The 24,392-nt window shown below is 42.1% G+C and overlaps 1 protein-coding gene across 13 annotated transcripts in view; it reads right to left on the bottom strand.

Moving 5' to 3' along the window:
• AGAP1 (ArfGAP with GTPase domain, ankyrin repeat and PH domain 1) overlaps nucleotides 1–24,392 on the bottom strand; it is a 382,459-nt gene that overhangs the window by 207,081 nt on the left and 150,986 nt on the right. For all 13 annotated transcript variants that reach the window (XM_055813061.1, XM_055813062.1, XM_055813064.1 and 10 more), the window contains 2 exons: nucleotides 22,050–22,191; nucleotides 17,671–17,805 (listed from right to left, as the gene is read on the bottom strand). In XM_055813061.1, coding sequence (XP_055669036.1) covers nucleotides 17,671–17,805; nucleotides 22,050–22,191 — 277 coding nt within the window. The remainder of the gene's footprint in view (nucleotides 1–17,670; nucleotides 17,806–22,049; nucleotides 22,192–24,392) is intronic.

Below are 24,392 nucleotides of genomic sequence, written 5' to 3'. Positions count from 1 at the left end.
TTCTTGTTTTAGCAGATACAAAAATAAGTAAGATTCACTGATAAATATCTCTCATGAATGCCAGTATATGCTTTTTTCCTCCCCAGGTAACTATGATTAACACTGCATATCACTTATTTCCAACTTTGATGCAAATCATTGTCTCCCAAGATTAGATAAGCAAATACATCAATCAATGCACTAAATCTGGAGAGCATCTGGCATGTAAAGAAATTTAAAAACTAAACCTACGTTTTCCTCACTGCTGGAACTGTGTTGCAAGTAGAAGCATATGGCTTAAGGATTTATAAGGCAAACACCATGTCAAACACACAGGTAAAGACTTTTGCACATAGATTCACCCAGCCAGTAAATCATGCAACAACGCTGATCTTTCCATTGCAATGGAATGAAGTCGTAAATCCTGTTATTTCCCATACAAAGGTTAAAAAAAAAGTCGAAACCAAAACAACCCAAAACCCCCAAACCATAACCCCACAAACAGAAAACAGCAGATTCAAATATAATGATGTCAAATTGATGGGTTTCATGAAATGCCTATAAATAAACTGTTTTTTTTTTTTAAAATATCCTTTAAAGAATGAAATTCTTCAGCACAGTATCGTTGTATATTATTAACCACGTCAAACCACAGAATTAAATAATGTAGAATTTTACCACCTGGCAAGCAACTTCATATTTACATTTTGAAGTAGTTTCATGGAAAACCTATTTTGTGGGGCATGCTATCAAATTACTGTTTTCATAGACAACATTTTTACTTTCCAAAGACTTAAGCACACCCAGTAAGCTCACTGATAGCGCAGGGACAAGGACACAAAGTGATAGGAATCTTCTGGTTACATTCCCGCAACTCAGACATACCCATCCTTACAGAACAAAACTTATTCACATTTACTAGATCAAATTCAACTTGTGCCTCATTCAGACAGTTCTACTAATTCACCTGTGCAGAAAAAGTTTAGGTTGTTGCCAAACCCCCAGGATTTTCGTTATAATAATCAATGATTATTATTTTTTTAAACTCCCCAAATGATTTAAAATTGTTTCCTAACAGCCCAAAGTCCCTGCACCCAGAGGTGCAACTGCACCTGGAGATCTCAGAACCACCTGCATACACGGTGCACCTGGTTCCAAAACAAGCGCCACGTGCCCAGTATGCCAGAGCAGAAAATGTAACTTGTGAATAGAAGTTACGTATCTTGAAATATTAAAGCATTGCGACAACCTTAAAATGAGCTTGTTTGTAAGCGAGACAAGTTTGGATGCTGTAAGGGCAGGATTTAGCACCCCCTGCATGGAGGATTAACAGCACCGTGCAGAGTCGATGATCACTGCGAGCCTGGGTGACTCAGTCTACAGTTTTGCTCCACCTCAAGATGGTGCACGATCTTTTGTCAAATTCCCTTTCCAGCCGGAATTTGCAGAAAGCAGACAGATGCTAATCTCTGAAGTTGCAAGACAAGTACGAGGAGGCTGGAAGATAGGAAAAAACCCACAGAATGGGCACTCCAAGCACAAGCTATACTATCCATCTTTCTGATGCTCTGCTAATGGTTACTTGTTCTTGTAGGAAACTACCTCATTTTAGCTAGCATTTAAACATCCAGCCTCACTTATGCTGTTACATCTAGGTGTTAACTACTTAACCACTGAATACTCATGACTTTGCACTGGTACTCTGTGGCACTTCCCTAACATGCTTCACAATTCATTTTCAGCCATAATCTATCTGAAAAAATCCACAGAGGTGGCTCTGCTGTCAAGAAGTTGGTTCTCTTCTGTTTCCATTTTTTTAATATCAAACTTTGCATCAGCGGAGTTGTTGTAATGCATATGTTTATAATCAAACCCAGCGTTTTGTCTCCCAAACTTCCTTTATCCCGTTTTCCAGCCATCGCACTTTCCCTGCTGTTGTGTGATGCAAGCATGATGCCACTGCTCCACGCTGCAGCTTGATTAATACAACCAGATAACTGAAGGCACGCTTCAGCTCTGTAGTGGTGGATTAAAACAAACAGTGAGGTATTTCTGTCTTCCCCTGCCTTCCTGGCACATCTCATAGACAGTCATACGGCAGGCCAAATGCTACAAAGCTGCCTGTTTACCTGTGGGGGAGTCATCCGTGCTTTTCTGGAGGGCCAGCGAAACCCCTGACAGCTCTCTCCATTTTAACTCGACTCCTGGGATGTGCCAAAAAAGTTACGTCCACTATATCATTTGAACAAATGCTACTTCCCTCACTTCGAATATGGGTATTATTCCTCAAGATGTGAATATTGTCCTCAGAAAAAAAACCAAAAAACCCCAAAAAGAACTCAGGTATCGTGTCTCGTGAAGAATATTTCCAGGCTCCTGACTGTCTGCCCCAAACATCAGCAGCTCTGTCTTCAAGGAGTGCTGCATCTGTGGACACCATCAGTTTGATGGCTTTTGAACACTAGATAGACACCACATAGCTGTTACGACTCTCTAGCAGAATTTTTCCAAATAAAAGAATTCAAGGTACTTGTAAGACAATTACACTTCACTATTACAAACCTGATGCAGCTGCACCCAAAGGTGACAATCTCCCGTATAAAAACGAGTTACAAAACATAAGAACATATACTCTGTGCAAAGCAAAATAACACTGCAGCAACATCCAAACGATGCACAAATACACCGCTGGTTCTGAAGCACAAGCTATATACGCTGCTCACCAGCAAAATCAAGAAATATAACAATATTCTTGTACTGTAAAGAAAAACCTCCCTCAAAACAAACCACCATGGATCTAAACAAGATTAAATAAAACACCTCAGCTGATGGGCTCGTTGTCCACTCAGCCATCCAAACCTGCCGCTCGGACACATTAATTCCCATTAGAAAAACAGCTAAGCTTACTGTTACCAAGGCTGCTGCTTCACTCACAGGTGAAATAAATCCCATTCCTAAAATGATCTCCACAAATCCAACAGTAGATATAAAGTCACCCACTCTATTAAGGAAGGATAGATTCTTTATTTGTTTTTGTGGGGTTTATGCACACTCAGCTGTCATAAAAGCTGTTACCCGCCAGGGTAGAAGCATCATATAGCATTTAACATAAATCTCACAAAACATATAAGCCCCCCCTTTGCACTTTAATCATTTGCTAACAGTTACAATAAGATTGTATTAAAAATTTAAACTGCCCTACTTAATGCAATTTACCTTCAAAGGTCCATTTCCAGAGAATGAATTCGAATGATATAAATGTCGAACACTTGATCAGATTTATTGCGCTGAAGAATATTTCTCTTGATACAGATCTGACGAGTGAAGGCTAATGGCTTTAGTTTTATTACTTTTTAAGCACTTAATGGGAAAATTTAGACATTTTCACAAGACTAAGCTTCAGCAAGAATGGTACATTTACAGAATGACAGCACAGAAGAAAGCTGTGCGATCTCTTTAGAGATGACCGGTTGAATGGTGTTATTAATGGAGAGATTAACGTAAAGTATTTATCCAGCTAATTTGTCACACAACAGTTAGGCCTGAGTCCCTCTCTGCTAAACAGCGACAGGGAAGATAAGCAGAAACTGCTGACTACAGCCAAGCTGCTGCGCCGAATTGGGGCCAAAATGCACAATTCAGGGAAAGGTGACTGAAGTCACACTGAGACTGTAAAATAAGGAGCTAAGTGGTGCTGCTATAGGTACAAATTAATTAGTTCATGCAGCTGATTAGGGGATACACACTAGATACCCAAACACTGACAAATAAATAAAAAAAAACCACCAAACAAACTCTACCAGCTTCCCACTTTTTCATTCCAACCATGTTTTCCACTGCCAACATGAAAGGTACTTCCAAAATACTACAAAGCAATAGTTTTCCTTGGCCAAAAAGACCTTTTTTTTTTTTTTTTTTTTTTTTAAACTGAAAGACAGCTGGGAGTCCTCAGATTTCAATTAATGTCTAGGTACTTATCCAATCAATCATCAAGTGCTATAAATTTCCTATATTTCTCATTAGTTACACTATTGCACAGCTTAAATCTAAACATACCTTTCCACAAGACTGTAAATTATGACGCCTAAGACACAAGCAACTGTATCAGCCATCAGAAGAGGCATAAATGATGACAGCAAGTCAATTGTATATATGCTAAACTGAAGTTGATTTACTCCTCACGATTTTTTTTACACAAAAGTCTCACCAACGGAAGTGCCACTAGCACACTACATCTCTTGGAGTTTGCATATATGACTTGAAACCAGCAAATGACCTGTCTTTATTAACATTAACAAGTTTTATGCACAAAATCCAATTTTCTATGGAAAAAATATTTCTTCAGGATCTGTGAATAATGTTCCTTCATCAAGTGCAGATAGGCATGGGCTTTTTCTTCAAGCTCTAAATTTAAAATTGTTTTTGTGACCCTGAATATCATCTTCAGCCTCTTCAAAGGGCATGCATGTGGCGAGACACTCCAGAAGGTACCTGACAGCAGTATCTTACGTGCTTCAAAACCTTGGGGTTTATTATACTCAAACCAAAAAGAACATGCATTCCCACATTTATTACCAAAACTATTAGCTTTTTAGTCTTATACCAGCTCTGTAAAAATAATTCTTCCGAATTCAGGGTCCTCAGGGACCAGCACTCACGCTCCGAGTGAAGCACTGCTTTCTCTGCACTTGACACCAACCCCGCAAAGCCTGGCTGACAGCAGCGCACTGCTTCACTTTCTTCCATGTAAAGCAGAGGATCCCTTGACCGACAACAAGCCCTAGATACTACTTTTAAAATGCAAGATAAATGATGTTTGTTTCACAAAGCACAAATAATTCACACACAGATCGTAAATGTTTCACCACCACAGGAAAACAGATTTCCATTTTCCTACCGCATCTGCTTCATGCTTAGTTACATTAATTGCTCATTTGAAATCCACTGGCAAAGGGACCACGCTGGTTTCCCCAGAAAATGGGGCAACCTCTGCATTGCTGGATCTCACCCCAACACTGCAAGGACAGAGATGGCAGTCTTCCTCAGAAGAAGCTCTACTGGAAAATAAGGTTTCAATTGCGCACGTACATGTAAGGCACAAAAGAAATTAATCCCAGTGAGAAGATTTTAAGTAATTCGGAAAATCCAAGAACTTTTGGTTAAGCAGTGCTGCCACCTAAGTAACAACTGCAAAACGTGTACTGGCCCTGAATGGATGGTGAAGATCTTCCATTCCTCCACAGAGGGTCCTGAGGGAATGCGGTGTTTCTGACCAAGCAAAACAGAGCACTTGACACAGATGACTGAAACGTGCTAAGAAACCTGCCTTCTGTTTCCATCTGTGTAAGGTACCTCAAAAAGTTAATTGGAAGTTTTGCAAGTTCCAGGAAACTTTCATTCAAGGGCTATAAATCAGCTGCCAAAAGAAAAGGGAGAAAAGAGAGAAAAATCAAAGAATACCGAGCAACAGCAAACTGAGGGCCAAAGCACACAGCTTGGCTACATCACATTAGTCACCAATTATCAGCAGATAACAAAGGGAAGCCAGATGGGCTGTCTGTCAGGGTACCCATCAGGAAGCCACTTCTCGCCCCACCCCAAGTCTCAGACGCTAGGCAGTTCAAATGAGCAAGAAAAAGCTCTTCATGGCAAAATTTTTATAGTACGCTTCAAATTTTAGTCATCACTTCCCTACATATCCTCCACATGTTTAAATCTAATACTGGTGGAAGCTAGCTTATTGACGTGACATTTGCAGTACTACAAGCACAGGCGTTGGCAAGAAAAGGGCAGGCACACTACAAGAATCAATTGTCAGCATTAAGGCAGGCAATAACAGCCAAGAAAACACAGCACAGGTACTTTACCCCAAAAACTCTCAAAAATCTTTTACTAAATGGGGCTGTGCACAGGGAACAACTAGCTGACACCAAACAAGCTTGCCAAGACCCCAATTTCTGTAATCCCTTAGTAAAACTAATCGAGCCGCTGTGCCCAATACTCACACTTAATAGTCGGGATAATTTTCATAACACAGCCCACATGGTCCACCCATCTGCTAACTAACTTTCCAGCTTACTACTTAAAACAAAATGGAGCATGTATTACTAAAATAAGTCTACGTGGATCACAGGAAGACTGTTACCTCTGGAAAGACAAAATTGACGAATTACCAAAATATTTAAAGAGATGCTATTCAAAAAGCAGTTCTCTATTCTACAGACTTATCTCCAAGCTGTAGAAAACAATAGTTTGCTGTATTCTCTGTTCTCCACAAAATACTAACTAGATCCTACAACAGAGAGAGTCTGGCCACACTGCTTTAAGCACACCCACGTATACAACTCAAGTAACTAGGGAAAACAAACAAAAAGAGCTTGATACAAGTGAACAACACTGTTTCACAAGATACACGTAAAAGATTGCACTACCCTAAGAATCTAGGCATCATTAAAGTAACCACATGAAGGGGACCACAAGCTTCCCGATGTTCAAGGGATATTTTCACCCTTACCAAAGGATCTGGGAGGACCAGATGCCAACAGCTATCCTAGCCCAATATTGCATCCAGCTAAGGTTTATATCCATTAACAAGCATCCCACAATACCTGAACTGGTGGGCCTGACCATCCGCCGGCAGCCTTCATGACTGGCAGTAAAGAAAGTTGCCTGTTACGCAACTCACTGTTTAAGACTGGTCAATCTTCTCTGAAACCTGAAATAAAAGGAGCTGCGCACGTAGGGTTGATGAAAGTCACGATACAACATTGGTGCAAATGCTTTTTCCTTAAGTGGGAAGAAGCAAAAGTTCAGCCTTTTAACGGGCGTAAGTCTCCTTCTGCAACACCAAGGACCTACCATTGCGAACAGCCTCATCAGATCAAACTTCAATTTCAAACTTAGGTTATACGCAGTTAGTTTAAGGATTCTCTACAGAGAATGAGGGGGGAAAAAAAAAAAAAAAAAGATGTATTTTAAACTCAGTAGCAGTGCTGGATGTTTTCTGGCGCAGGAATTCAGAAGACTAATGCCAACACTTCTTCTGGCTTACTACAGACACCACCCCCATACATTCATGCAGGCTTTTAAACTCTGAATACACAAGTGCTAATCCCAGAGAAGCAAACAGTTTCAATAGGATTTGCATATACATACAGATTAGTTGAAAGGGAACGATTTGCAATGCATTTCAGAAATCGCTTTTGAAGAATAATCTATGCTAACAATAAACTTTGATGTTCAAAATGTTTGTTACACAACAGAGAACATTACAAAAGGATTATGTTTATTACACCCGTTTTAAACGTTTGATAGCTCAGACAAAAGCATCCCTTTTATTATAAGAGGGGAAAGCCAGCTATTCTGTTTAATAAATGTTACCAGATACACTGCAAACACACCCAGGAACAGACAAAAGTTATAGAAACTGAGATACAAATGTAGTATCAGCATTTTGACAGTTTTTTATTTGACAGCTCGGTTGAAAGAGCTTCAGTATGCCGTATGCCAGAAATAACAAATACATAAGAGCAGCAATAACCCTCTGGAACCTCAAGGGCTGGCTAGAAATACCACAGCACGATGCACCAACAGAACAGCACACGCCAGGGCTGCTTCTCAAGGTGAAGTCAGGTTCCTACAAGACTCCCCAGGGCTGGTGTTGCCTCCTGCCTCTGTTCTGACAGCCTCTGCTTTCCACCCCGAGCACTGGGTTTGTGTCCAGGGGTTCCAAAACACTCTGGGGATGCTCTGAGCAGGCTGGCAGTATTCTCCGTGTCAGGTTTATAGCAAGGGGCATTTTCCCTCGCGTCTATCTTGAGACAAGACACCTTGCATGTCAGTTCTTATTCTTTCATCCACCCAGCAAAGCTGTTTTGTGCTAAAAAATTTAAAGTTAAACCCACAAAGGGCAGTTAAAAAACCAATGACCGAGGAACAACGTCTTGAGGGTAATTAAAGAAATCAAGCTTTAGACACTTCACATCGCCCTCCATTTGAAAACTTGTTGGCCAAGTCGTACAGAACACAGGCTGTAAGGCAGCAGATGAGGTGTTAACATGTTTTAAGATTTGTTAATAAAAATTTAAGGGGGGGAAAAAATCAGATTAAGTGATCACACCATAATAAAGAGCACAGCAGTAGGAAGAGCAACAAAGATCTAGCAAGGCAGACTATCCCCCAAAACACAGCAAGTGAGCCACAGTTCAGACAGGCCTCTTAGAAATAAGACAGATACAAGTAAGAAAAAGGTTGTCACTATAATAAAGAAAATGTAAACTGGCACTTTAAGGAGCTCATGCTCTTTTTGGCCCTTATCTAACCTTGTGGTCAGCTCTGGCACCCTCCATTACAGCATCATTAGCAACTGCAAAAGCAGGGCTGAACAATCATCTAGCTAACAGATATTACCAAGCACTATTTTTTTTTTTTTTCCTTTTAAAAAACCCTTGCATTTGGATACATCCCCCGCAATTGAGCCCTGTTAATGGCCACGCTGTCACCACCTAACTCGCTACGCAATCAGTTTGCTGTTCAGGTCACTTGGCTTGAAAAAAATCGCTGAAATTGTCACTGCTCTTTTCAGCTTCTGTCACCCGCTCCACCAGGAACCACAGCATGACAAAACCTAGCAGAAGCATCTTTTTCCATAATTCAACCTCTGACAAGCTGACAGGACATCTGACTTATTTCTGTTCTTGTTTTCCTCCTCTCCTCTATTGAGAATAAGGCTCTGCAAGATGCAAGACAATTTAGCAGCAGCGATATTCTCCCAAGGTATTAAACACAATAGCAACACAAACGGTAAAACAGCAAAGCAGGAAAAGGTTAGAAATGAAAATATAAGCACAAAAAACTAAAAGCCTGTTTCTGCATGGTATTAAAACACACCAGGTATTCCAAGAGGCTTATATCTACAATGTCCTACATTTTAAAAAAGTGGTAGTTAACTGTTACAGATTAGAAATTATACTAGATGCTTAAAAAAAAAATTAGACCAGATAATTCCATTTTTTCAGATGAGCTTACAAAATTGAACACAACCTCCCTCTCTGGATAAAGAACAATCACAGTCCTTCAGATTAGTGCCTATGTCCACACCAACACACAGCACCAAATTTTAATTTATGGGTGCAGTCAGACGTTACTGACACATGCACGTTCAACACTAGTTTTTAACATTTGATGGAGGACAAATTAATACAGTGGGACAATAACAAACCCACCACCACCCCACCACCCCCATTTTATTCATGATACTGAATGCATAAGCAGATGAGGCAGAACACATCCAGGAGCAAAATTTTCAAGTTATCAATTCCCGCTGTAGAAAAAGCAGAGGTTTTTTAAAAATAAAGACTTTTCACACTTTCTCCCTCTTCCGGAATTTGTTTTCACTTCAGTTTTTGCTGTTGATGGAAAACAATTCCTGGTTGTTTGCAAGACACTCCGCAAATGTGCTTATAACATTTTATCTCTCAAACACAACTTACATGATCCCATAAACCAGACTGCTTCTGCCTCTCACCCTCGGGTCTATCGCCAATAAAAAGCAATTGCCCACCACACAACTACCATGGTTCCTGCCCCAGGATTTCTCTTCGAATTTGCATGAAACGATATAAACCTGCTGGACCAATTCTGAATCTTCAAAGTCTTTCCAGTTTTGACAAAATGTAGCAACATTCTCGTTTCCATTTAGCGAGGAATTCACACACTATGAACTAGGTCTTCGATTTATCGTACTCTCCAGAAAATACAAGAGCCATCACCTACTCCACAGTATCAGTAGCTCTGCATCACCATCTTTTTCTAGGTTTCAAGTAAAGTGCCTTACTATATCCACTTCAAATTAAGACTTAAAAGTGTCATAACACTAACCCTATAAAACCAAAAGTTGTGAGAGTTCTGCAGGCTGTTTTCTACAAGTAACCTAGTGAATAACACACCATCGCTAAAAACTCTGCCTCCCTGGATCTTTTATCACCACTACATCATTTCACTCCTCCATACAAATTACAGCACTTCTTAAATGCCATACCCTAGACTATACCTCCTCATCCCAGCACTTGATTCCAGAATGAGAAAGATGGATGCAAACACGTTATCGGAAGATCTTTCTCTTCTTTCCTCCGCTCACTTTTGAATCTGGGCACAGAACTGAACTCTGAGGGAGCAGTACAAGTCTCAAAATCCCCAAAGCTTGCAAAGTCCCTGCTATCTTCATTAAAAGTGGCTACCAGGCAAAGTCCTGGGACATGCCTGAGTCCCAACAAACAGCAGGGCTGTAGCATCAATCAACTGCCAAGCACGAGGGAAATGTCATACAAAAAAGACATTATACATCCCCAAGGACAATAGAAAAAACCTTTGGACTGTCACATATAAAGCGTGACTTTCAATTAATCAATCATACAATATAAATCCAAGGAAAAAAGGGTTCCGGTATAGTTTGTTACGTGGCTGGCACAAGTACCTGCCATTTCCAGGTCCAGTCCTGCTGATGCTAAGCTGCTACCCAGCATGAAGTAGCATCGTTCACATGCCTGCTGTGACTCCAGGGAGTACGCAATTTGCAGAGCTTATGTGAAGCCTTTCTATAGGATATTGATTTCAGATACTGATTTTGGATATCGGATAACTCCGTCCTACCAACTAAGGCGGGACCCTCCCGTAACAATGTAGTCTGATTAACGGTCCCAGGACAGGCGGAGAACATGCCATCTAAAGAGGGTGGCTCTGAGGGGTTAAATGGAAATCGGTCTGTGTAAACAAAAGCAGCCCCTATAAAACCACCAATGGAGTGAAATTCTTGTTTCCAGAATGCACAAACTAAATCTTCTCATTTGTTAATGGCACGTAAGATTTAAGGGCAGGCAGGAGCAAGGGCACAGTTTCATACTGAAATAACATCAAGTCCAGAACAGAACAGAAACAGACTTTGCAAGGCGCTGTAGCAATCTGTGTATTTGTACTTTTTCTCGTACTGACTTTTATTACCAAACTCTGAGTTTTCCGATTCGTTTATACCAAGCTCCAAAGAAAACTCTCTAAATGCTGTCTGTAAGATCCATTAACGCCTACCAAAACAAAATTTTGCTGGGTCCTCCCCAAGCGACCCAAAATAGGAAAAGGCAGAACATAGCACATGGTGGCATTCAAGTAAAGGATTTATCCCAGTGGAGAATTACGGCTTCTGTGCTCGGCTAGGGCGCTTTCTGGGAAAGTGGGAGCGGCGGGCTTGGCAAGGGCTGCTCCAGCCTCTCAGAGGGCACGGGTGGCTCTCTTCAGGGGGTTTGTTACTTGTTTTGACAACCGGGATGCACGAGCCACGTAAAACAAATGTATTGCTCTCCGACGGAACGAAGAACATCCCAAACCTGTAACTGCAGAACGCGAACTGCTGGGTGGGCGCTGTGCAGCGGGTGGGGGTCGGGGCAGGGGGCTGGGGGCGCTGGGCGCTGTGCAGCGGCGGGGGTCGGGGCGGGGGGCGCGGGTGGGCGCTGTTCCTTCCCAGCCGGGCGCTCCCGCGGATCCGGCGCCCCCTGGCGGCCGCAGCGGAAGGCGCCGCCCCGCCGCCGCAGGGCTGTCGCTGGGGGCACGGCAGCGCGTCGTTGCGACGAGCGGGGCGCAGGGGCTGTCCCGCGGTGCTGCGGACAGAAGCGGCACCCCCTCCACTCCTCCTTAAATACAAAATAAATGTCTGACCCCGGCCCCGCGGAGCCAGGGGGGCGAAGCCGCCCCCAGGCCGCTGCCCCAGGGCACAGCGCCTCCGCCTGAGGTGGCTGCCCGCAGGACAGGGCTGAGGCTTCCCCTGCTTTCCCCATTAGACTAATTAACGCTTCCCAGTGAAAACGCAGCAGTGAAAGCTGGCTTGGTCACACCCACAGCCCTGCCCTGCCATCCTCTGTCCCCCGATGGCCCAGCTCCCACACCGAGGTACCCCGTGGGACACGGACGTGCACCCCAACATCAGAGTTATCATTTGGAAATAAAGTATTTCTGGTGAATGTTTACACACAACAGACACGCGCTCCACAATAAAAGATTAATTTGCAAATAAAGCACCCCAAAAACCAGCACCGGCACTAAAGGTCCAAACCACAAGGCAGCGAGGGCCTCCACCATCAGAGACCTGTCGCTTCTGCCTCAATATTCAGAGGTTTGCTGCTATTTTGGGGGCATTTTTATTTCAAAACCCGCCACCCGCAGCAGGCAAAGCCTCCCAAACCTCTGCCTGACGACCTACGGCACCACGGCCATACGTGTTTAACCTGCTGCGGACTCAACCCCACACCGACATTAGATTCAAACCCTTCTGTTTCACAGCCAGCACCGCAAGCCACGTCAATGGTAAAATTTTATCCTCTTAAATATTTGAGCGTTTGCTTTGCTCCTCTGCGACGTCAGAGAATTGCATAGCACGCAGTTAAATGGGTCAAAGAAAATGCATTCATAAAGCAGGGGAAGACACGCAATTATGAATACATCATGAACAAAAATAAAAGCAATTCTTATGCATTAATGGTACATCAAGCTAATTCAAGAAGGCTAAAATCATTAAAAAGGCATCCTGGGGCAGTACAGAGTCATTACAATATTGGGCTGACAAAAAATATTAATATAATCATTTCCTACGTCATTGATAAAATCCATTCTGATAAGCCTGATAAGGACAGCCTCCCCCACATTATGAATCGGTAAATCTGAAGTAAAATAGATCTTTACTAGCATCTGATCTTATTTTTAAAACATCATTTCCCTGCCTGACAATTCTCAACTCCAAATATCAAAACCTAAAAAAGAATACATTACCCTCCATCACTGGGCAATGTTAAGTTAATCCCCCGGAACCTGGAATTTTTCTTTTTTATTTCAGACTGAAATTCAGGGTCAGCTCCAGCTTCAAAGAGCATCAGCCATTAGGCTCAAGTGGGACAATACTGAAGGTTAAAAACAGCACTCTGAAATGTTCAAAATCCTTCTTTGCTTTAGCACACAAACTTTTATATAAAACAGCTGATGGCTGTATCACAGGACACCTGAATACTTATTGCACTTAGGAAATTACAAGCTCTATCACACTATCAGTTTAATTTGCAAATTATTAACAGTTTAATTTAAATGTAAATTACTAACAGTTTAATTTGTAAATTATTATTAGGGTATCAGAAAATGAGTGATTCATCATACGCACATTCCAAAGGACTAAGAATAACCTCCCTGACAACTACTGTTTACAAATTATCGTTCTCAGCTTCTGAAAGCATTAAAAAAAATTATCTAAAAATACGCAGATGTACATTAACTACACATCAGCCTTGATAAAAACTTTCTGCAGGCAAAAACGAAGCATTTTTGTAAAGCACTGTTTGCAGTAACAAATATAAACCCATGGACTCAATGATCTTAGGGGTCCTTTTCAACCTAAGTGATGATATACTCTGTTACAATCAATAGTGAGCTTATCAACTGTAGTGGAGCACAGTAAACAATGTATTTAGCTAAGGAATAAAGTAGAATTTCAGTAAGAATAATCAAGTTAAATATAAATCAACTGTGGAGAAAATAGGAAATTAATTATAATAGACAAAAATGATAATATATGACCACTAACAAGAATTCAGTGGATGCTTGCAGGGAAAAAAAATAGAAATTTGATTTCTAAACCTGTGTGCAATGTCGGAATAAAAAAAACTTCCTTCAGTGCTATTTCCAGTTTCTTCCTCCGAAAGGTAGGTCTACATCACATCAAGGCAGAAAACAGAAACAAAAGACTAGATTTTAGAAAAACCTTGTACAGAGTACCTTTTGTAACAAAACCTCTAACCGGTAGGTTAAAAGTCAGCTGTAACTTGGACTGGTAACAGAGGTTTGGACCAGTTTACAGGGTACCAGGAAACAACAAATAGAGGTTTACAGGACAGTTTTCAGATTTACCAACGCAGTGGCAATCTCAAAGTTCCTGAGGAACAGAAGGGGGAGCTGAACAAGAGGGTGCATTTGCACCATAGCTTATGTACGTAAATCACAGCTGATGCGAACCACTGCATGGTGTTTGGCCTGATTAAATAGTATCAAATAGGAGTCGTTGCATGCAAAATGACAGCACTAAAGCTAATGTGACTGAACCCAAACCTATTTGCCTATTGCATCTGCTGCAATGTCTGCGTTTAAAAACAAACAAAACCGACAAAACCCACCCATATCTATCAACGTTATTCTAAAAAATAATTTAAAAAAATGCAGAAGTGAAGCGTTCATCAAAATTACATGCCAGCAGAAGCTGTGGGACCTCGGTCAACATACTGAAACACCCCAAACAGACCTACCAAACCAAACACTTGAAGCACGTAAACACCAATTGCTACCTACCCTGGAATGTAATAAATAAGTGGTTAAATCCTATACCTAAACCTCAAAAATGGATACCCATCCAGATGGGAGCTAAGAACCACTTCAAAACACAGAAAGCAGTCTTAATAGGTATAACAACTCCGTGTCTTGCGTACAGCTACTAACTTGGCAACAACTGTTTTTTCTCAGCTACACACAATAAAAAAACAACTTGTCTTACCCATTTATCTATTGATGAAACACAATAATTGGACTGTACCCCTTTCAGGTTTGCTGAGAAATGCAGTTAACTTATGAAGGCTGCTGGCACTGACTCAGGGTTTCCTCAAAATAGTAAGAAATGCTTAAGCGTGTCCTATGTGAAGACCTTTACTTTGCCTGTCCCTCCTCCAGTCAACCCTTCTTTGCCTTCTTCATTAGCAACATTTACCCTAAGAAATGTGGGGTTTTTTTTCAAGTCCAACTAGGCTTTCTGATGTTGGGTTATGGGCTTCATTTATTCTGGAAAGGATCTGAACACAAAGGGAAGTTATGAACCAATGCTGTGTGTTGCTTGCTAAAAAGGTCCCTCAAAAATTGTACAGCAGAATTCACTAGCATTTTAAAACAAAACAAAACAAAAAAATTAAACCATGGGTGTGGGGTCCAAATCACACAGCCAGGCAGACATTTGGCTCCCTTGATGAAGGGGGGGCCTGACTCCTTTAGGATAAGATGAGGAAGAACCACTCCAGTTTAATACCAGCTTCAGAGAAGATGTGATCTAAGCAGAAGCCGGCAAGGTAACACACTGGCTGCACGGTCAGCCTCACAAAGCACTGAAATGTTCCACAGTTGACGTGCCAGCCAAGTCACAAGCCACCACAGGGAATTTCACTCACCTACATCAGGTGCGATTGTTCACTTTCCACATTTCATGCCTACCAACATACAAAGAAGTTGAAACAAAACTGGTGTGTGTGTGTGTGTGTGTGGGGGGGGTGTGGTGTGTAAAACCAGTGTGCATTTCTTGATACTAGCTTTTATTTCCTATTGAATACAATTTCACAGAAGACCTAACCTGTTCTTTGCCACAAAAGTAAAAAAGTAAAGTTACTGTCATTAGTCAAAGGCTTTCACAGCATTAATGGCCATGAAAGCAACGGTGATACAGCACTGGCTGGTGCCAAGCGACAGCCTTCCCCAACATACCACTTATCTCCCAGTAAACCAGCCCACTAGTACCTGCTCCACTGATGTACCACGTCCTTTTTCTAAAGGAAAAATAATTCAGAAGTTTTCTCCAAACTTTCTTCCAACATTGGTTGCCCAGGGAAGCTGTGGCTGCCCCATCCCTGGCAGTGTTCAAGGCCAGGCTGGATGGGGCTTGGAGCAACCTGGGCTGGTGGAAGGTGGCCCTGCCCGTGGCGGTGGGGTGGGACTGGATGGTCTTCAAGGTCTCTTCCAACCCAAACCATTCTGTGATTCTACAATTTTGCATTTCTACCCTTTGCCTTTCAAAGTTCTACATATAGACTATATGAAGCCACTAAAAAAGTGACTTTAAACCTACACTGAACCCAAACACCAGAGTTGCAGAAACGAAGTGCCATTTAATCTCGTGCTCCCTATTAACAACTTGCCCTGTTCACTCACACCCCCTCATTTAATGGGGTTAAGAAGTTGCTTTGTTTCCTGCTGAAATAAACAGCAAAAATTATCAGGAATTGGATTTGGTCCCAGACATGTCTGGCAACTCTAGCACATTTATACAGAAGCATTCCTAATCCTATTAGTTAGCAAATATTAAACAGTTGGTTGACTGCCACGTAGGTAAAACAAAACCTTGATATTTCCTAAATACATAATCTTTCTCCATTCTTCCTACTTCCTACTTAAATTTAGCAGACACACAAATAAGCTTCCTGGAAGCTTACAGATTTATCACACTAGCTTTGCGCTAAGAGGCTTCTCTCTCAAAAGGTCTCCAGGAAAAAAAATAATGTAGACTGCACAAAGATCCATAAACAACATTACTTGGAATATGTAATTAAAAATCTAACTATAGCTAGCACTCAAATGTACTAACAACAAAACTCTAATGGTTCTTTGAAACTCATATTCAATATAAAAAAATCTAGGCAGTGAAAACAGCAATTTCTGCAACTAGTTCAAGAGAAAAGAGCGAGCAAAGCACAAAGATACAACTTCAACTGCTTTTCTCTGAAATCCTGCCAACAGGATGGCAGAACAGTGCAGCGCACGGCAGAATCCTCCATTTAGAAATTTGAATAGTGTTTTTTTCTTCCCCTCATGTAAAAAAGAAAGCAAAACCTTCCAGTTTTTTACTTTCAGCTGCCTTTGAAGACATCTCCGATAGGTACTGGTGCGACACTATCTCACATAACCACAGATGGCACAGGGCTTTGCAATGAAAAGCTGGCAGCAGAAAACCCTGCAGAACTAAGTAGCTCTGAGAAGCATCTTAACATAATTAAGAAGGTTTTTACATGCAGAACTGCGGTGATGAAGGGTCAGTAGACACCCAGGGTTAAAAGAGAAGACAGCGGAGTCCCGAGACACCCGGCTGAATTTCCACTAGAGGGTGCACAAAGCCCACCTCATACAGCAAAGCCCAAGTTCAGCATCCCTTCTCCAGCAACAGAAGTTCTTCCAAGGGGAAACTGATCCAAACCAGTAACGGATGATCACAAAGTACTGTTTTATTTCGGGTTTGGGGTTTTTTTTTTTTGCTTTTTTGGGGGTTTTTTTGTTGTTGGTTTGGTTTTTTTTAAAATGGTACACAGTTAACCCAAGAACTTCCTACAAGGCAAACTAGAACATTGCTGTTATTTTAGATCACCATTAAGCAGCCAACTACTTTCTAACCCCCTACCCAAGACTAACACTCAATGAATGCCCTGTGTTACTTCTCAAGATTACCCTTATTCCTATAAATTTTCTCAATTTATTGTCACTTTCTCAAGTGTGCAAGACAATTTTCAATTACTTTGCACAAACAGCTTCTCAACGTCTCCATGAGCACTAAACCAGAACAAAGAAAACCTTGCTAAAATAAAGAAAGTACCAAAGAAAACTGGAAAATAAAGACTAAAAATAGTTTAACATTTGTAAGATTAAAGAGAATATAACAGTGTGCATTCTGTGTTCAGCACAAGGAGACCTCTACTTCACTTAAAGTAACAAAACCAATTCCTAAAAACAAAAGCATTTTCATTAACTAAACACTAATGAATACTTGCAAACCAGGCAACTATCTGAGCTATCAGACATCAACGGCTATTTAAAAAACTACTAGAGTTGTGTGATATGCTGGATGAAAAAATTCATCTTTACCGTCTTGGAAGACTCTCTCCACATTGAGCCCGTAAGTAGCACAGGTTTCGTAGTAAGTGCATCTCTTAAGATCATTCGATAACTTCCTTGCTCTGGCATCATCTATGACACGTGGATTACTGGAACTTATAGCATCTACAACCACAAAAAGAAAAAACACACCCACATATGTAAATAAAACCTGAAAACGCAGTCTTATGATTACCAATACCCAAGCAGTGAATTTAAATACAAACCATGAGACTCTTAAAATTTTTAGGAACCAACAGGGGTGCACATTACCAATTTTCTACTTTGTTATGAAAACATCGACACAGTGTTTGATTCTAAAAATGAGGAAAAAAGTAAAATGCTTTCTGATTACCTTACATATGTATTTAGGTCGCTAGTTGCAAAAAAATACACAATCACATGAAAGAACATGAGCTCTGATGTAAAACATACTTAAAGAAACAAGTGGGTGACTGATTATTATAAACACATCACATGATTTTTAGACCTCCTATAAATATCAGCACTGGCTTAGAAGTAACCTTCACCTGTAGAGTGTGAAGCATAAAATACAACATGTTTGTAAGGACATTTTCAGTAGAGAAGCAATGGGGGGGATGGTAGCAGGTATTACTGCAACACTCAGGGAAAGCGTTAGGTTTGCACGTACGCGATGCTTTTCTTTGAAGAAACCTAGCCGACACTAAGACAAACTAGGGAAAAAAAAACACAACGGCAGATAAGAAATGATAAAGCTATTATTCAGGGCTGCCATTATCACGTCGCTAAAAAATCTAGAACCCAGTTCTCCCCACCGCTCCTCGTGTAAGTCTGCCCTGGGTGCTTACTTCTGGCCCTTGCCGTTCCCGAGGCTAGCGCTCTCGGTGTTCTGCTCACAGCGAGCAGACAGCGTGCTAGCAAGGTCGGGCTGGAGGCACCAGCACCCTGCTGAATGCCAGCCCCGACCCCGCAGCACACGCTGGGCCTGGGCCAAGGCAGGCCCTCGCCGGTTTAACAAGACTCTGAGGTTTTTCACATGGTTATAGGCCGCGTTGCTGACCTGGCTGCGGAGCCACAGCCGAGGCCGGATCCAGGAAACTTACCGTAAACGACCGAGTCTCAAACCTTCATGTAAAGGCACCCGTGAGACATTGAGTGAACACACTGCAAAGCCAATGAAAGTGGTATTTCTCTAAAAAAATAACACTACAGCATACCTCTCTGCAAGCGTTACTTTTCATGCATACTTTTTAACTCCAACTGCTGGAGCTTATCCATAGAGCTAGAAAAAAACCTTACAGCAGAAAAAACAACCTCAAGACAACCCTGCTAACAGATGAAGAAGTTTCTTAATTTCTACTCCATCACAGCAAAGCACTCTACAAAGGTTATACTGCTAGACTACTTGTAAAGTGATAATACTGTGAACAAATCTTAAAAAACAACTTCCCCCACCACCCCCACCCCGAGTATTATGGTAATTCTTAACTCTGGCAAAGTAAGCCATAAAGCGAGAGAGCAGTACAACATATTCCATGAACTCTGCAGCTACCACCTTACCACCGTGACAGGCACCAATTTCAGCATTTAGAGCTGCTCTGAAAGTTTTCCTAAAACTCTACTACTTTCCACCGCAGCAAAACTACATCTGTTCTTGGGGGGGGGGGGGGGGGGGGGAGAGAAAAGCGTCACTTTAACCTGAGCATGAAATCAGTGAGTATTGCAGTGCTGTGTCTGAGGCTCGGTTCTGGGTGTGACATGATCATATCTCAATTGATGTTATCACTACCTTCATGATACCTAATTAATAAACCCAAAGCAGTTAACGGCAATTCTTTGTTAATCAGCAGAGGGCGCTGAAAACATTTAACCGGAGAGGAATTGCCGAGCATCACCACGGCTTCAGAGAGTTTGACAACTGAAGCAAATTCTGCACTGCAGAAGGTCTGGAAGCATCACACAAGCGCCAATATTTTGGGTGAGATTTAATTTCACAGCTCACATCAAGAATACCAGCCAAAACCCACAAGCTGGATATCAAAGTAGCATATTTCAAATATATTTTTAAAAGGTGAATTACTGTATTTCATATCGCAGAACCCTTTGGGTTAGAAGGGACCTTAAAGATCACCTAGTTTCACCTCAAAATTCCCTGGCCATGGGCAGGGCCACCCCCCACCAGCCCAGGTTGCTCACAGCCCCATCCAGCCTGGCCTTGAACACTGCCAGGGATGGGGCAGCCACAGCTGCTCTGGGCAGCCTGGGCCAGACCCTCACAGTAAATAATTCCTTCCTAATATCTGTATGTAGACCTACCCTCCCTCAGTTTAAAGCCATTGCCCCTTGCCCTATCCCTACACGTCCTTGTAAAAAGCCCCCTCCAGCTTCCTCGCCGCCCCTTCAGGCCCTGGCAGGCTGCCGTAAGGTCTCCCCGGAGCCGTCTCATCCCCAGGCTGAACAACCCCAGCTCCCAGCCTGCCCTCACAGGAGAGCGGCTCCAGCCCTCTGATGGTCGTCGTGGCCTCCTCTGGACCCGCTCCAACAGGTCCATGGACCTTCTTATGCTGGGGGCCCCAGGGCTGAACGCAGCGCTGCTGGGGGGGTCTCACCAGAGCGGAGCAGAGGGGCAGAATCCCCTCCCTCCACCTGCCAGCCATGATATATATATATACACATATCTTCAAATATATATATATATATATGTGTTTGGTATCACTGCATACATAGTCAATGTAGCCAAAAAGCTGTATTTTTTCTTCTGATGCTTACTCCCAGAACTAGCAGTATTTCCATCTTTAGCCACATGTTCAAAATATCCTCTTTGCATCAGTGCTGCAACTGAAAACTGACTTTGAAAAAACAAATTCCTTTCTGGTACTAACAGGAATATGAGATGGAAAACCATACCCCAAAGCATCCCAAGTGCAGAAAGAAAGACACCTCAGGGAAAAGTTTCCCCTCTGATTTCTCAACACCAGTTTTAAGCTGACAGAACAGCCCTTGAAAGCAGTTCATTTCTGCTTTTTGGCTGTAGCTTTCTGCTATCCTAGGACTTTTTGTGTACCTACTTCCCTTTTTATTTTTTATCATCCGTTTCCACCCTACGGCCCAGTTGCAATTCCTCCTTTCACGCTGCCCACGCTTCCCCCGCTTTCACGTGGCAGCGCTGGTGCCACAGCTCTGCAGGCAGGAGATAGCAAACTGCTCTCTGACCATAAGACTGACAAAAGAATAAGCTGAGAATGAAGCGAAAAGCTTTATCACCACTAAAACCAGTGGCATGCACTAAGAAGCTGCCCAAAATTGAACCTGTAAGAACATCTTAGGGTATCTGTGTGTTCTTCCTCTAACACAGCACAGTAACCTGGCGATATACACAGAAAGAAATGTTTCAGCAGAAAGAACTCACAAAAATGTCTGTACTATGCTTCTCAAACAGCAGCTCTATGAAATGATAAATCTGATGTTCATCCCCTATGCAAGAACTCCTCATTTTTGGTCAGAATTTTCACAGGAGGAATATCTACATGGTTAGGTGCAGAGCAGCCGCAGCTCTTGCGTGTCTACTCCGTGCAGCAAACCAACCACAACATGGGAAACTGGTGAAACGTTACTGTGATGCACTGGCCAAACAAGGCAGGGAATATCCAAAAGACAACTCGGATGCAGAGGAGACTGAAATGTTACCAGTGCCTTTCCCTTGCCACATTGCCCCATAGGACAGCTACAGCTGGCTGCTGCTTCAGAAGGGGTTTTGGAAAAACAGAATTGGGGAAGGTTGTTTCAGGTGGCAAAAAGCTGCATTTCTATTTGATTTAACGAATGGTCTCACTGAGACACTGCACAGGGGCACGGTTCAGTTCTGCTGCTTAACACACTGTTGGAGGTATCTGATCTCTGATCTGTCTGTCTCTTAGGAATGCCAGGGTATTGATCACTTCTAGACCGTCAAGCTAACGGAAACCAATTTGACTTCAGAACTTCATGACACAACTCATTCACATGCCCAAATTCAACACTGGCAATTCCCTGCTGATCAAGGAAAACCAGTGTGACTAGCAAGCACTGAAAATATTTCTGAAAATATTCTTCTAAGTCATAATTTCTCAAGTCCTACACTCCCTCTCCCAAGAGTGCCGCAAGGACATTTGTCTCCCAGCTCAAACCAGTCCTTGCATCACCAGGGCGTTGTAGCAAGCCAGCCAAGGAAGCACAAATAGCCCAACACCACCCCGCTGACCACCTGCCAGTTTATCCACAACCTCTTTTCATCAGGTGAGCGGCAGTGCTGATGCAAGAGAGAGAAAAGGACAGGAGGTGGCTTTTCCACCTTGAAACAGTCTACATGGTCGTAAGAAAACGCACTCGTAAATCAAGACTGCACTTACCCTGGGTTCCCACTAGTACCATTGGAATTTCACTAGTGTTACGATAGTTAGCCATACGGCTGTAGTAGTGGTAAACAGTCTGGAAGCTAATTTCATCTTCCAAGCTGAAGACAAATATAACGGCATCCACCCACATGGCAAACTGCAGAACAAAAAAGGAAAAGGCCCGACTATGAGAAAAGCAGCAAAGAGGGGGGAAAAAAAGAAAAAGAGAAACATTCTTACCTTACCTGGAGGAAACACACATCAGAGAAACTCAGTGACAATAACGAAGGCTTAAAAGTGGTGTATGTTTCTAACATGATGAATCTCATCACTCTGCAAGGGATGGGGATCTGGGATACACAAAGGTTTTTCCCCACACTCACAACTGCATCTCTTCTTCACTGGTATATATTACAAGCCCGGCTACTATCAGTGCACAATGGTTTTGATTCACAGAAGAAGAAAACATCGCAGCCTCGGATTTTGGAATTTGTGAATTTTAAGTGAGTAACACTTATTTCTAGGCACTTGACTGAGTGCCCCATTTAGTGTTGCTGTTTCCCCACCCTGTGATTTACATGCACACTGATGTGTTTGTTAATGCCAGGACAAGTATTATGGTTGTGGTTTTACAAGCACTGCTAGTAATTCTCACATTTTGATCAACGTCCAACACCATTAATTTCAGATTTCCAGTCCTTCAGTATACGGACACTCTTAATTGAGCAAACAGTACCAAATGTCTCGTTCAGCATTCCGTGTGAAAGCAAACTACTCTCTCTTGCCATCAGTAATCTGCTAAACAAGAGGCATATACACAGGCCAAGGCAAGGTGCTCCTTAAGTGATCATGCAAGTGAAAAAATTTTAGCTCACAAGTGAAATAAGAGTGTTTAAACGCATTTAACAAACATATACAGGACATCGAAAAAAGACTGAGTTAAGCTTACCTCACTGCCTTTATTTTTCCCTAAGTGACTCCATTCCTACCCAAATTTAGACCAATGAAAACAAGCTTCAGCCATGGGTAATTCATGCTTTTCATCACATACTACTACAATATGCCAGGTAGATTGGGGACACTGAACACGCAGAGAGCTGGAAGGAGGTTCATTTGGGAAACCTTTTTTATGCCACCAGCCTAGCTTTGTGAGCACTTAATCCAGCCCTACAGTTTTGTTTCTGCTCTCGAGTACTTAAACAGCTTCACTCACTAGTCTGTAGATTCACACAATCTCAGCTTTTTAGCAAGGCATACCAAGCTGGTAAATGCCGGGGGGGGGGGGGGGGGGGGGGGGGGCGCGCGGAGTCAACAGTGTAGATCTGGAAAGCTCTTTAGAAAGTCAAGTTGCTAAGCTCATTAAATTCTCCTTTTTCAGAATCAGGAGCTAGTAGTACTTCTTGCCTATTTTTCATACAGAAAATCAGCTGATAATTAAAGTTAATGTGCATATTCATGACTGTATGGTACTTGAAACTAAACAGTACCTCGTCTCTTCTGGTTACACTGTAAAAATAGCCAAAAATATTTGAGGTTTTCAGGACAGTCAGGAGGACAATCTTCTAGGTGGCAACAACAGGACTGTTTACACATAGCATAGTTACTGCCAGAATAAGGTCAATTACCACACTACTAAGTTTAAACTATTCAAACCAGAAGATCTAACCAAAGGAACTGGAGACAGAATCATTACCATGGACCTGGGTTTGGGTCTTACTATAAAATGGTTCTCACTGACTAGACTCAGCAGCATCATGCCAAGAACTCTTCCTTACAGCTACGACATCCTTCAAGCATCAGTTTGGAATCTAACAGTATCTCTATATTTTCTTAAATGTTTCATCGGTGTGTAGCAGCAGCCTTCTAATGAAGACAATTAACAAATCAGTTTACACTTTGTGGATATCAGCCCTGTGACATTAAAAAAAAAACATAGGAATTTTGGACAATGCAGACAAGGTCTGGAAACCCAGGATGTCTTATCCACATCACTGGGCAGGGAATGGCTTCAAATAAGGAGGATAGGTCAGCTGCTGATACACAAAGCCATCTTCAGACTTACTGCTGCGATTGAGCGGATCTGTTACTTACATATAAGCCCAAACAAAAACAAATTACATAAAACATTCTAAATTAAAAAAATTAGCATGTGACAGCTCGTTGCAGCTCCATTGCTATGTTAATCGGCTTTTGCAATAGGAGGCCACTACATTTGCAACAGATCACGGCCAGAGTAAAATCAAACCTGCTGAGCAAGAGAAATGGGCAGTATTCACAAATGGAGGCAGCGTCAGCTAGTGCACCTCACCTCCTCCTCAGTCTAGGAAATGAGCTTTTTTTTTTTCTTTCTTAATTTTT

Source organism: Falco peregrinus, chromosome 8, assembly GCF_023634155.1.
Source record: "Falco peregrinus isolate bFalPer1 chromosome 8, bFalPer1.pri, whole genome shotgun sequence".
Classification (NCBI taxonomy): Eukaryota; Metazoa; Chordata; class Aves; order Falconiformes; family Falconidae; genus Falco; species Falco peregrinus.
This window is presented reverse-complemented; position numbering and strand designations above follow the sequence as displayed.